This window comes from Arachis duranensis, chromosome 6 (genome assembly GCF_000817695.3).
Source record: "Arachis duranensis cultivar V14167 chromosome 6, aradu.V14167.gnm2.J7QH, whole genome shotgun sequence".
Classification (NCBI taxonomy): Eukaryota; Viridiplantae; Streptophyta; class Magnoliopsida; order Fabales; family Fabaceae; genus Arachis; species Arachis duranensis.
In genome coordinates this window covers 12,223,907-12,237,379 of record NC_029777.3, presented here as the reverse complement: position 1 = coordinate 12,237,379, position 13,473 = coordinate 12,223,907, and the positions used below count along the sequence as shown (strand labels likewise).

Below are 13,473 nucleotides of genomic sequence, written 5' to 3'. Positions count from 1 at the left end.
TGTCCTTATCAAAATTTATCTATTGCTTCAGATGTATAATCATGATCCATATTCAGTTTATAAATTATCAGCTGTCAATTTATACTTTCTATAATTAAAAAGCAAAACAAGGTTGAAACAAAGAAAAGATAAAATTAAAAAGGTTAATATGTCTTTACTCTTTGAAAGTATATATAATATAACCCATAAACTTAAACTTCCTTTTTTTTCCGACCCAACTAAACTCCGCTTTAAGTGTCCTTTACTTACAATTATATTCGCTTCTCTGCATGTTTGGGCACTATTATTTTGTTAAAAAATATTTTTTTTTAAAGAAATTTTTTTATTTTTTAATATATTTGACAAATTTCTAGTAGTAAAAGTAAAATCACTTTTTTCATATAATAAATAAACAAAAAAATATTTTTATATTATTATACCCAAACATAATTAATAGATAAAAAGACTTTTTTACATGAAATATCCAAACATAAAATTACTTTTACTTTTCTATAAAGTCTTTTAAAAAAAATAACATATTTTCTTAGAAGCTCACCCAAACAAGCCCTATAACCACTTTGTTCCTTTGCCTTATGAATTATGATTGTTGGTAACTGGGAGCTTATGTTTTAATTATTTATTATTCAACGCACTTAATTTTATGTTTGAATTACCCCATTGCTTTTATTCTATTTATGGTTATGCGATAGTGTGAATTAGAGTATGGAAAAAGAAAAAGAAAAAGAAAAAGAAAAAAAGAGGACAGCTGAGAGAAATGAACACAAGAACATTTGCAAATTGCAACCCTAAAAGAACAAAACCCATCAAGTAGGTTTTAGATCAGAGTATAGGGGGAAGTTGCAATTGCAATGTTAAGAAATAGTTGTAAGGAAACTCAACAGCAAAACATTTCCGAAAATCCTGTCAGTACCACTAAGTAGCAATGCACAGCAATAACAAACAATAATCATAATAACTCTAATATGATGGCAAAACCCAAGAATGCATCTGACTACGACTCATACTTCATACACCTTTACGCAACTCCGCAGCACCGTGTGCAAAGTGACATCTGTCCCCAAAAGTGCAAGATCCTTTTGAAAAATTCTCACACAGCTTGGTCTTGTAGTTGCTTCCAGGAGCAGCCGACCCCGGGGCACCTTGGTTCGATTTAGGGGGCGCAGACATCTGCAAGGTCAAAAGTAATTCCTTTACCATGTTGCTCGCCTCCTTAATTTGTTCGAAACTTCCCTCGAGTTCTATGTTTCTGAGATTTGGATCCGATTCGTGCTCTCGAATCGAAAGTTTGGCTCCTGTTTGGCGACATATCTGCTTCGAGTTTACACCACCCTTCCCAATGATAGCTCCAGCAAGGGAAGCTTCTACACTGATCTTGGCTGTAGCATTGGCACCAAAGCTAGTGGCAGGACCAGGGGGCGGCTCCATTCGACCAGGACCAGCCATGCGACCTACTGGAGGGGGACCCATGGCACGATGATCATCAAAATGAGCAATAGGCTTGCCAAGTTCCCATTCACCATGGGCAAAATGACATTTATCACCAAATTTACAGCCTTCAGCAGAATTAAACTTGTTGCATATGCGGGTTTTGACAGAAGACTGTGCAGATCCATTAGGGACAGGTGGTGGTGGGGCTGCAACGTTTCTAGATGCTTGAGGTGCAGCAGGTGCCAGATTCATCATTTGGGCAACAGCATTGTAGCCACCAGGTACATAGTGCAAGAAGTGGCAGCCCTCACCAAATGGGCAGCCAGCAGTACTGCAAAACGAAAATATGATACAATCAGGCAAGCACCACAGGAGATATAATTAATGGCGACACAAAGAAGAAGAGAGAAGTGACCCTTCCATGTTTCTAAAGGTGAAAGTAAACACACTAACTGATTTCCACCTTCATTTACTTAAAGAATGTGAAAATGCTCAGAGATCCATGGCTAACTTGTTATAAAGCAACTTTAGCCTAAATTGACCATTCAGTTATCTACTATTATATAAAGTCATGCAATCTAAGTATCTCTCAAATAAATTTCTATAACAGATCCTCCAAATATAACTATTTGAAAAAGGCTAAACCCAAAACCAAGTTCCTGATTCACGATTTCTCGTAACCAGTCTAGTCGACAAAGTGACAATATACCAGAACTCCGTCTAACTTGCAATTACAGTAAAGCAGACCAAAATCACGAATAGTCAGATACTGTGATTTTCCCAAAGACTCGGAAGAAGTTGGGTATAAAACTAGAACTGGAAAGGTGCTACAAGCATGATAAATACCATAGAATACAAGAACACAACATTTATGATAAATTTCAAACAATGCACATATCGTGGCTGTTTCCAATAATGCTTATAATACAGGTAACTATATCCTACTTTAGAAGTAAATTATATAAAAAAGGACAAAGGGAATTTATATCTAATGACCTCCTTTATGTAGATGGCTTAGTTGGATAAAAGAACAATTATATCAAGTATTGAAGACCAAACAGGTTACAGGAGCAAAGATAAGGTAATACTTAAAGACTACCATAAGGGCGTTTGCTATTATAGATAAAATCATGATTGAGATTAACTTCTTGTTTCTGGCTGAAAGTTTTATATCAGAACTTCAACTTATATTATTATGAGTCTTTCTTAAAAGGTTATGATGACCAAAAATATGTTTATTTGCTTCAACAGAAGTGCAAAACTGGAGACCAAAACTGGTAAATTCACGTGTAAAATTTTAACATCATACCTGACACAACCAATCAACATTCAATTCATATTAGCTTGTTCATAGCTTATCAATTGAAAGGTGGGTTCATAAGAAATAGAATAAGTAAAAGCCAAAAAGTCACTGTTGAGCATAATTAAATTTAAACAAGCTAATTGGCTCTAAGGTTATATGGAGACAAAAATGATCAATTTATCATTTGTGTAGTGGTCTCAGTGCCAATTATCATCCTCCCACTTCTTATCTATTTCGTGCTCCATTAATAAACCAAAATTCTCTCACAACTTGTTTAGACCAAAGAACAGTAAGTACCTGTATAGAAGCTTTGGATGCTCGATTCATTAGTGGAGTTATACAATTTAGTTTTCTAGCAATTAAATTTATATTAAAATATAAAATATGCAGTTGATAAGACTTATTTAGACAGGAATAGATTAGAACCTGAAAAACTTGGTACATGGCTTCGATTTGCTTCCTACACCAGTTGATAAGGAGTCCAATTCTGTTGCAAAACATTATTACTTCTTCTCAGTTAACATACTCTTGCTTATTAATTTAGTACACTTTGTTCTAAAGCTGTTAAGAACTTAAGAAAGAAGAATATCATATTTACTTCTGAGTAGTAAGATTTTAGAGATTTTAGAAATTTACCTGTTTACACTTTCAGTTAATTAATTAACATAGCAAGCTTTTAATTTAAAGAATAAAAATTGCTTTTGCATTGTAATATGTTTAGAATTTTTTTATGTTAACACTTAGATGTTTTGAGCTCATTATGAGACATTTTAAAGAAAGCAATGGGGACAACCACATTTATCTGATATTTTCCACCGCCATACCAATCTGAAACACATATGTAGGTATATTTGTGTCTTTGTGAGAATGGGAGAAGAAAACTCCTCCTCATTAAGCTCCACAGCAGACTGAATCTATATTTGTTCTCTCTCACACACATACGTACATAAAAGTTTCATGACAGTGTGGATAAGCTTAATTTTTAACTCATTATTATTACATTTTATAGACACAAAGGAAGAAGTTTGCACATAAGTATTACATTAAGCCTACTTTGAACAAGAAAGGAAAAACAAGCAGCTTTCAAAGCAGAACCAAAATATAAGAGGAGTAAACAAAACTACAAAAGTGCAAGAGGAACCCATAAGAACTAGAATGCTAAAAAACAAACCTTGCTTGTTTTTCTTGAGTCCTCCGTTAACGTTGAATCCGAATTCAGGCCTTCCTCTCTTACGGGTATCCATAGATCGGGATCCTAATAAAAGGAACGAACTTCTGAATCAGAAGGCCGAACAGGGGAAACCCTAGAAAGAATAAGGATTTAATTTTCAAGTAGAGGGATCCAAGTGGGAAGTAGAAGAACAAGGAAAGAATGGCAATTGCGGAGGGTGGTGGAAAAACCCTAACCCTAGCCGTCACCCTTAAAGAGGGGGTTTTTGGAGGACGGAGGAACAGATAGAATTGAGAAAGGGTGGCTTCGAAAAAGAGAGGGATAGAAGGGCAACGCTGAGATTATAAAATCTTTCTTTTCCATTTTTTTTTTCTCAGATTTTTATTGATTTACTACAGGAGTGACGTTATAAGTGAATACATCACAAAATAATTAATATGACATGATATCTAATAAAGTAATAATTGATTTTCGTCCCCTGAAATTTGGTAATGTAGATTATTTTAAGTTTTTAACCTAGTTTTGTTAAAACTATTGCAAGTTAACAAATGAAGTAAGCACAATGATAAAGTTTACTTACATTCGTTGTATTGCTTAGTATATTTTACATTAGGTAAATAATAATTCAAAAAGGCACTTATTTATTATTATACCATATTATTCATATATGAATGTGTTTTAATATTTTTTTCTCATAATTTAAGATGTTAAACGTTTTTTTTTTTCAGAAAATTATTTGTACAATTTTGAATTATTAATTTATTATGGTCGAAAAAAGTTTCTAATTTTATAAGCTGTCAAACATCAATTAGCATGAGAATTGGATTCTCATTACTTCGCGTCTCACGTGCTCCAATTCACTTAGGTGAGTGATCACATGAGTGAAAATCTAATACGTAATGTCAACATTTATTATCACAATTTTTTTATTCAATTTAATATATAATGGCTGTAAAATAATATTACAGAAACAATTAATTGTATAGCTAATTTTTAGATTCATTAATTAAAAATTTATATAAACATATAAATTTAATTAGATGAATATATAAAACTTTTAGTAAAATTAAATTATTTTTTATAATATTTTTTAAATATGTGAATATAAACAAAAGATTTTATTATTAAATAAAAACATAATAATGTGTTTTGCAAAAATAAAATAAAACTAAAATTTAGTTATTCTAATAATAAATTATCTTATTATAAAGTTATAATAACATGCACGTACACACGCACAGCCACCGACATCCACCGCTATGCTTTCACCCTCGCTACTGCATCTTACGATAACATTAAAATGACAAGTACATACACACGCACTCCCACCAACACCTTTCTCATTGCCCTTGCCTTTGTCCCGATATCTTATTCTTCTTATATACTGCTCTTACCTTCGCCTCTGCATCTTATTCTTACCAAAACATTAAAATAACACACACATCTACTGACATTCATCTCCTATCCTCATCCTTGCATTTTACTATAATATTAAAATAACACACGACGCCCTCATCCTTTTTACCATAACATTAAAACAACACGCACGTACACACGCACACCTACTAACACCCACCTCATTACTTTTGTTTTCATTTTTGCATCTTATCATAACATTAAATAACACGCACGTACACATACCTGCCAACACTCACTCCTTATCCCGCTTCACCCTGTAGAGACATATATATAGATTGACTTTTTATGTATATACAATTTTTTGTTCTTTTAATTAGTTACTAAACATATGTGACAAATTAATTGAATAAATAAAACATAACATAATACGAAATAAGCCCACATGAATTTACTAAAATAAGAAAAAAATAATAATAAAACACATTTACCTTAGTAATAAAATATAGATACCCACTTTTTTTACTTTTGTTTTTAATATAAATTTACAAAAAAAGGTTAAATAATCAACATTTTTCTTTATCTTTGTTTTACAATTAAATTAACATTAAACAATTTTCTATTTTTTCACTTAAAAATATAAGTTTCCTAACATTTTTTATTTTTTATAATGATTTTTTTAATATGTGAATATAAACAAGAGATTTTATTATTAGAATAAAAATATAATAATGTGATTTTGTAAAAATAAAATAAAACTAAAATTTGTTTATTCTAAATAATGAATTATTTTATTATAATGTTAAAATATTACGCACGTACACACGTACACCTATTGACACCTACCGTCATATCTTGACCTTCACTCTTGCATCTTACCCGTAACATTAAAATAACAAGCACGCACATCTACCAACACCCACCCTACTACCATTGTCTTTGCCCTCATCCCGACATCTTATTCTTCTCATCCCACTATTGTTGTCCTTGTCCTCGTCCCTGCATCTTATTCTTACCAAAAAATTAAAATAACACACACACTTACCGACACTCACCCCCTACCCTCGCCCCTGCATCTTACCATAATATTAAAACAACACGTCCGCGTCCTTGCTCTTGCATCTTATCATAACATTAAAATAACACGCACGTACACACGCACACCTACTCCACTATTTTTGTTCTCATCCCTACATCTTACTATAACATTAAAATAACACGCACATTCACTGACACTCTTCCCTGCCTCATCCACGCATATATATAGATTCACTTTTTATGTGTATATAGTTTTTGTTCTTTTAATTAGTTACTAAGTATATGTAACAATTAATTGAATAAATAAAACATAACATAGTACGAAATAAACTAATATAAATTTACTAAAATGAGAAAAAAAATAATCGAATACATTTACCTTAGCTTAAAATATAGATGCCCATTCTTTTTACTTTTATTTTTAATATAAATTTACGAGAAAGGTTAAATAATCAACATTTTTCTTTATCTTTGTTTTACAATTATATTAATATTAGACTACTCTCTTTTTTCACTAAAAATATTAGTTTCCTAACATTTTTAAAATTAAATATCAAGAATTAAAATAAGTTATTGTACATATTTTTAGTTACAAATTAAATGTGATTAAGAAACATAGAATTTTTTAATAAAGTGGCGTTAAGCATAATAAAAAAGTAGCTGTCAAGCACAATAAAGCAAAATAGTGAATAACAACTGGTGTCATTATCAATTTCTAGACATCATTCCAAGTCAACATCAAAAAGAAAGAAGACAGAAATCAAATAGATATTCCTAATTGTTCCTTGATGTCAGGAACAGTAGTATGCATTTTTGTACCTGAAACTAGGCATATATACGCAGGCTAAAAACTGCGTCAATTTAAGTATAAATTATCAATTTACGATCATCGACTAATACACTACTGTATGGTGAATGGTCTTTGTTGACCAACCTGCTTCTATTTAACCAAATCATGTTATGACTCTTTACATCCTCTCATTGACTATTTTCTATGAGACATTAGATCCTCCACAACCTCAACAGAATCGATCATTAGCTGAAAATTCAATGCCATGAAGAGCTAGTATATTAGCCCACAAAAAATACTACCTTGCAATTTCACACAAGTTCATTTAGCAATAGGTTAAGACTTGAGAATAAAAGAAATAACACCGTTAATTTTCCAATATTGCTCCCTTTTTTATAGCACAATACCACAATGTGAAAATGGCTTAATGAAATCTTAAAGTATCAGCTATTTTTATAGTTCCGTGACAAGTTTCAGCTATTTACATAGCCACTTGATTGCTAAAGCTCTCTAGAATGTCCTCACAATAAATAATAAATAAATAGAATAGGAAGCAAAGAAAGTTAATCTTCCATAGCACATAGCCGCATACACCCAAAACATTAACGGCATCAAAGTAAACATAGATACATATAACTTCCGATCCTTAAAATCCAATCTGAACACAAAGTGATTGAAAGCAACATCCCCAGCACGAACTGCATTTGCACGAGGGGCATTTCTAGGTAGGGATGGCAAAACTCTCCGATATGCGGGGATCCCTGCGAGGACTGCCCCGAATGGGGATCCGATTATGAAAAATTTTCTCCGCGGAGATGGGGATAGGGGAAAAATTTTTCCCGAAGCAGGCGCAGGGACTCGAGCGGGGATCCCTGCCCCGTCCTCGCTATTCCCGAAATTAACGAATTTCCTGAATTATCCTTAATAGTTTAATTCTCATATACGTTTTTTAGTCATTTCTCACACACACATATAGAAACCCAAAACTCCTAATCTTTATTTGCATAACCATTCTTCAATTCAGAGATCCTTAACGCTATCCATACTCCATCTAACCTCTCTGCAGCCACCCCCTCGCCACCCTTCTCACCGCATTGTCACACCTCACCATGCCATTACCCTTACCGCGTCGTAATTTCTATTTGCGGCATTCTTTTTTGTAACTCTGCCATCGTATCCATTCTCCTCTCTGTTGCAGCATCTCCCACCTTGTCCACTGCTTTGTCCTTTGGCTCGTCGTTGCATCCTCCCATTGCGTCATTTCGAAAGAAGTCACCATCGTGTCATTTAGACTTTTTGTATAAAATCTTGCAGTTTTTGTATAAGATAGATACTTGCAGCTCTAGTCATATGGAAATTAATAATTAGTTAGAACTATTATGTAGATCGAAAATGGGGTCCCCGCAGAGAATGGGGATGAGGAGCAATATTCCTCCACAGCGGGAAATGAGGATGGGGATAGGGAGCAAATCTGAGGGCGGAGATGGGGAGCAGGGAGGCATTCCCCGCCCCCGCCCTGCTCCATTGACATCCCTATTTTTAGGTGCTGCATAGATAAAGGATAATAAATTCAGTAAGAGCGAGAGAGAGTGAGAATGTTAATACGAGTATATTCGAAGTAACTCACACACTACTAGTTGTGATCCAGCCTCGTTGACTTTTATTTCAGCCAACCCATCTTTGACTAAGAATGATAAGGTGAATAAATTCTTCATTCTTTGAGCAAAGGAGTTCCTATTCAAAATCAGATTCTCAAGTTTAACAAGCTATTTTTTTCTTAAGATGTTAAACATCATTAACATATTTTTATCTGTATCAGCTTTCACTTCTCTTGGACCTCCGCCAAGCTGCCAAAAAAAAAAATAACAACAACAACAACAATGTGAAGGAAAAGAAAATTGTATCGTAACTACATAATAAGCTTAGTATTCTGAGTAGTACACAATATTCTTAACTTCAATATTTTGACGTTCTACTTATGGATAAATGGGTGATAAACTGATAGAAAGCAACTTACTAGAAATTAAGACATGAAAAGTCAAAAATTAGAAGCAACACAAGTCTATCAAAGAAATTTTTATCCAGTTAAAACCTCTTGTTAACACGGATTTTTATACCTTTGTCAATCGAAAACTTCATACATATTAAATCAGTTTATTACCTCTTCTAGTCGGGCCAATTCATTGGGCCTCACACGCTTCCTACTTCTATGATTAACAGCCTTCCTCTGCATTGCTTTAGCATAGATGGGACCATTCCTGAAGGAAAAAAATATTGGAAAAATATATTGGTGAGGTATAGAATAAAGTCTTCTAAATGCATTGAAGTTACATTGTATAGCAGCCGAAACCCGCTTTAAAAACATGTGATGCTGATAGTCCAACATCATTCCAGGCTATTGAGATTCTGGTGCAACCTTATGTGCTAGTACTTGATCCACCATGTCCTCCAAATTCTTCAAGAATGTGCGATACAAATTCTGAAGGAGTGACTACACCGTTAGCATGCCCCTTCACAGACATTACCAAGGATTTTGTTATATCCAACAGAGCCTTTGCATCAGCCACTTGTTCTCTTGATTTTGTAATTGGAATTAGATAGAACGGCCAATCAGAATTGAGAATTTCATTTTAGTAGCAAAAACTATTAAACATCATACACCACGTCAATTAGTTACTCCTCCTTGCAAAAACAAAACCGCTAAAAAAATTTTGTAATGGGAATGTGGTGAATAATTCTTGGAATATTCAGACCTCCTGGACTGAGGGTATATCGACATTTAAAGACCATATCAAGGATTGGAACAGGTCGGTGTTTGGGAATATTTTCAAACGAAAGCAGAAAATCCTTAGAAGATTACAAGGCATAACCAGTAGTTTGACATACAATTCAAATCCATTTCTTGATAAGCTACAGCAGGACCTATGGCGAGAGTATGAAGATATTCTTATCCAAGAAGAAATTCTTTGGTTCCAAAAGTATAGGTGCAAGTGGATTAAGTTTGGGGATCGCAATACAAATTTTTTTCATGGCTCAACTATGATCCGAAGACGCAGAAACAAGATTGTGTCTCTCCAGGATTATAATGGAAATTGGGTCACAGACATGGCAGCTCTCGAGGTTATGGCTACTTCCTTCTTTATGGATCTCTATTCTGACAACTCCGTAAATGTTCCTTACATTGTAAATAATATGTTTCCCAATCTTAATAGTACTGATTTGCAAGGCTTGAACCAAGAGGTATCTAACGCTGATATTAAAGATGCTATCTTCTGTATTGGAAGCTGGAAAGCCCCTGGAAGAGATGGTCTACAAGCCATTTTCTATCAGAATCAGTGGAATAGAATTAGGGATGATGTCTGCAACCTGATCAAGAATATCTTCAATCAACCTGACAAGATTGGAGAGATTAATGAAACTCTTATTACTCTTATCCCCAAAGTGGAACCTGTTACTCACCTTAAACAATTGTGGCCCATCAGCCTATGTAATGTATCCTATAAGGTGGTTACAAAAATCTTGGCTAATCGCCTGAGAAAAATTATGGATAAATTGGTGATGCCTACTCAATGTAGCTTTGTTCCGGGGAGACACAGTTCCGATAACATCATCATCACCCAAGAAGTCATCCATTCTATGCGACAAAAAAAGGGAAGAAAGGATAGATGGCCATCAAGATTGACTTGGAGAAAGCTTATGACCGGTTAAAATGGAGTTTCATCAGTGACACCCTTATGGATATTGGTCTTCCCCAAATGTTTATAAAGTTAATTCTTAACTGCATCTCAACTGCTAAGATGAGAGTGCTGTGGAATGGTGAAGAGTTGGAAGAATTCTCCCCCTTAAGAGGCATCAGACAGGGAGATCCTATATCTCCCTACATCTTTATTCTCTGTATTGAGAGGCTGTCCCAACTTATTAGTGCAGCGGTGAATCATGAATTCTGGAAGCCTATCAGGCTGAAAAAGGACAGCCCACCTATCTCTCATCTCTGCTTTGCGGATGACCTTATCATATTTGCTGAAGCCAGTCTAGATCAAGCCAATGTTATTAACAAGTACCTTGAGGCGTTTTGTGCAAGCTCCGGGTAGAAAGTCAGTAAAGAAAAGACTCGTATTTTCTTTTCCAAGAATGTGGGGCATAATGTCCGAACAGAGATAAGCAACACTCTGCAATTTGCCAGGACTGATGACTTAGGAAAATACCTAGGTGTTCCTATTCTTCGCTCCAAAGTCTCAAGAAATACCTTTGAAGATATCATCAACAAACTCAATATCAGGCTCAATTCCTGGAAAGCCTCATCCCTTTCTCTTGCGGGAAGAGTTACCTTGGTGAAATCTGTCTTATCCTCTATGCCTTCTTATATTATGCAGTCTGCCTATTTGCCTTCTTCTACTTGTGATATGATTGATCGTAAATGTAGGGATTTTCTTTGGGGAGATACGGAGCAGTCTAAGAAGATACACTTGCTAAATTGGAAGAAAGTTTGTGAACCCAAAAATTCTGGTGGATTGGGTATTAGACATGCAAGCCAAATGAACAAGGCTTTCATGATGAAAGCTGGATGGGGTTTGGTTGAGAAGAAAGACGCACTTTGGGTCAGAATTCTTAGATCAAAATATGGTAGTGGTAACAATGTCATCCCTAGAGTAGAAAGAAAGAGGAGCAACTCGAACCTCTAGAAAGAAATTTGTCAGTTGTGGCCGGAAGTCCAAAGTAACTGCATTTGGAGGATAGGGGACGGGGCCCAAATTCGTTTCTGGGACCATAACTGGGTTCCAGGACTAGGTCGTCTCGATAGAGTCGTAAACCAGGTAAGTAGTAATTTTAATTACTCAAATTCACTAATGGAGTTTCTTGAAGTTTCAGGGTATTGGTATACTAGGAAGCTACAAGAACTATTACCGGAGGATGCGGTGAAAAAGATAGTGGCGATTTCTCCTCCATCTCCATGGAAGGATACTGACCATTTAGCTTGGGGGCCTCACCCCTGATGGGTTTTTCAGCACCAAGTCAGCATACCAGAGCTTGTCTGAAGGGCAACATAATCCGAATATAGTTTTTAAGCAGATTTGGAATTGGCAAAGTCCAGAGTGAATCAGAACATTCCTCTGGTTGGTGGCCCATAATGCCATCCTTACCAATTCAAAGAGAAGGCGAAGACACCTGACAAACGATGATTCCTGCCCACGGTGCCATCATCATGATGAAACGGTTATTCATGTGCTACGAGACTGTTCCTACGCGCAATGCATTTGGAAATATCTTCTCCCTCCCAATTTTGTGAACTCTTTCTTCAATACAGATCTGAAGGACTGGCTGATGCAGAACCTCACTAGCAAGAATGAATGGTCATGTCTCTTTGGTGTAGCTGCCTCCTCTATATGGCACTTTAGGAACAAGCTCATTTTTAACAGCCAGTCTATTCCAATGGTTACTGCGGTGAGTCGAATTAAAGCTCGGTCGGAGGAGTTTCTAAAAGTCATGAAAAGCAACATTCTACCCAGGAACCTCCAGGCTGCCAGGGATTGCTACATTGCTTGGTCTCGACCCCTTACAGATTTTGTGAAACTTAATGTTGACGGCTCCTTTTATGCCTATAGAAACAATGCGGCGTGTGGTGGAGTGTTTAGAGATGCAGATGGTAGATTTTTGAAAGGTTTTTCATGTAATTTAGGTGGATGCTCTATTATGCATGCTGAATTATGGGCAATCGTCCATGGCCTGCAAATTGCGATAGTTAACGGATACCAGTCCATTATCATAGAATCTGATTCAGCTGCGGCTATCAAGTTCATCAACCATGGCTGCTCCCCAACTCATGGGTGCGGTATTTTACAACCCACACTACTTACCGGCAAGTGCACCGGGTCGTACCAAGTAATACCTTACGTGAGTAAGGGTCGATCCCACAAGGATTGATGGATCAAGCAACAATGATTGATTGATTGGTGATGAGCGGATAATTTATACGCTTTTTGGCATTGTTTTTAGGTAGTTTTTAGTAAGTTCAAGCTACTTTTAGGGATGTTTTCATTTGTTTTTATGTTAAATTCACATTTCTGGACTTTACTATGAGTTTGTGTGTTTTTCTGTGATTTCAGGTAATTTCTGGCTCAAAATAAGGGATTTGAGCAAAACTCTGAAAAAGGCTGACAAAAGGACTGCTAATGCTGTTGGAATCTGACCTTCCTGCACTCGAAATGGATTTTCTGGAGCTACAGAACTCCAAATGGCGCGCTCTCAACGGCGTTGGAAAGTAGACATCCAGAGCTTTTCAGCAATATATAATAGTTCATACTTTAATCGGAAATTGACGACGTAACTTGGCGTTGAACGCCAAGTACATGCTGCTGTCTGGAGTTAAACGCCAGAAAAACGTCATGA

General features: G+C 35.5%; 1 protein-coding gene across 1 annotated transcript; it reads right to left on the bottom strand.

Annotated features, from left to right (window-relative positions):
- Nucleotides 1-755: 755 nt before the first annotated feature.
- Nucleotides 756-4,228, bottom strand: LOC107492897 (zinc finger CCCH domain-containing protein 14). Its single transcript, XM_016113960.3, has 3 exons — nt 3,903-4,228; nt 3,158-3,218; nt 756-1,759 (listed from the first exon to the last, which is right to left on the bottom strand). Exons 1-3 carry the CDS (start codon nt 3,973-3,975, stop codon nt 1,006-1,008), a joined length of 888 nt encoding a protein of 295 aa, XP_015969446.1. The 5' UTR covers nt 3,976-4,228; the 3' UTR covers nt 756-1,005.
- Between the last annotated feature and the right edge of the window lie 9,245 nt (nt 4,229-13,473).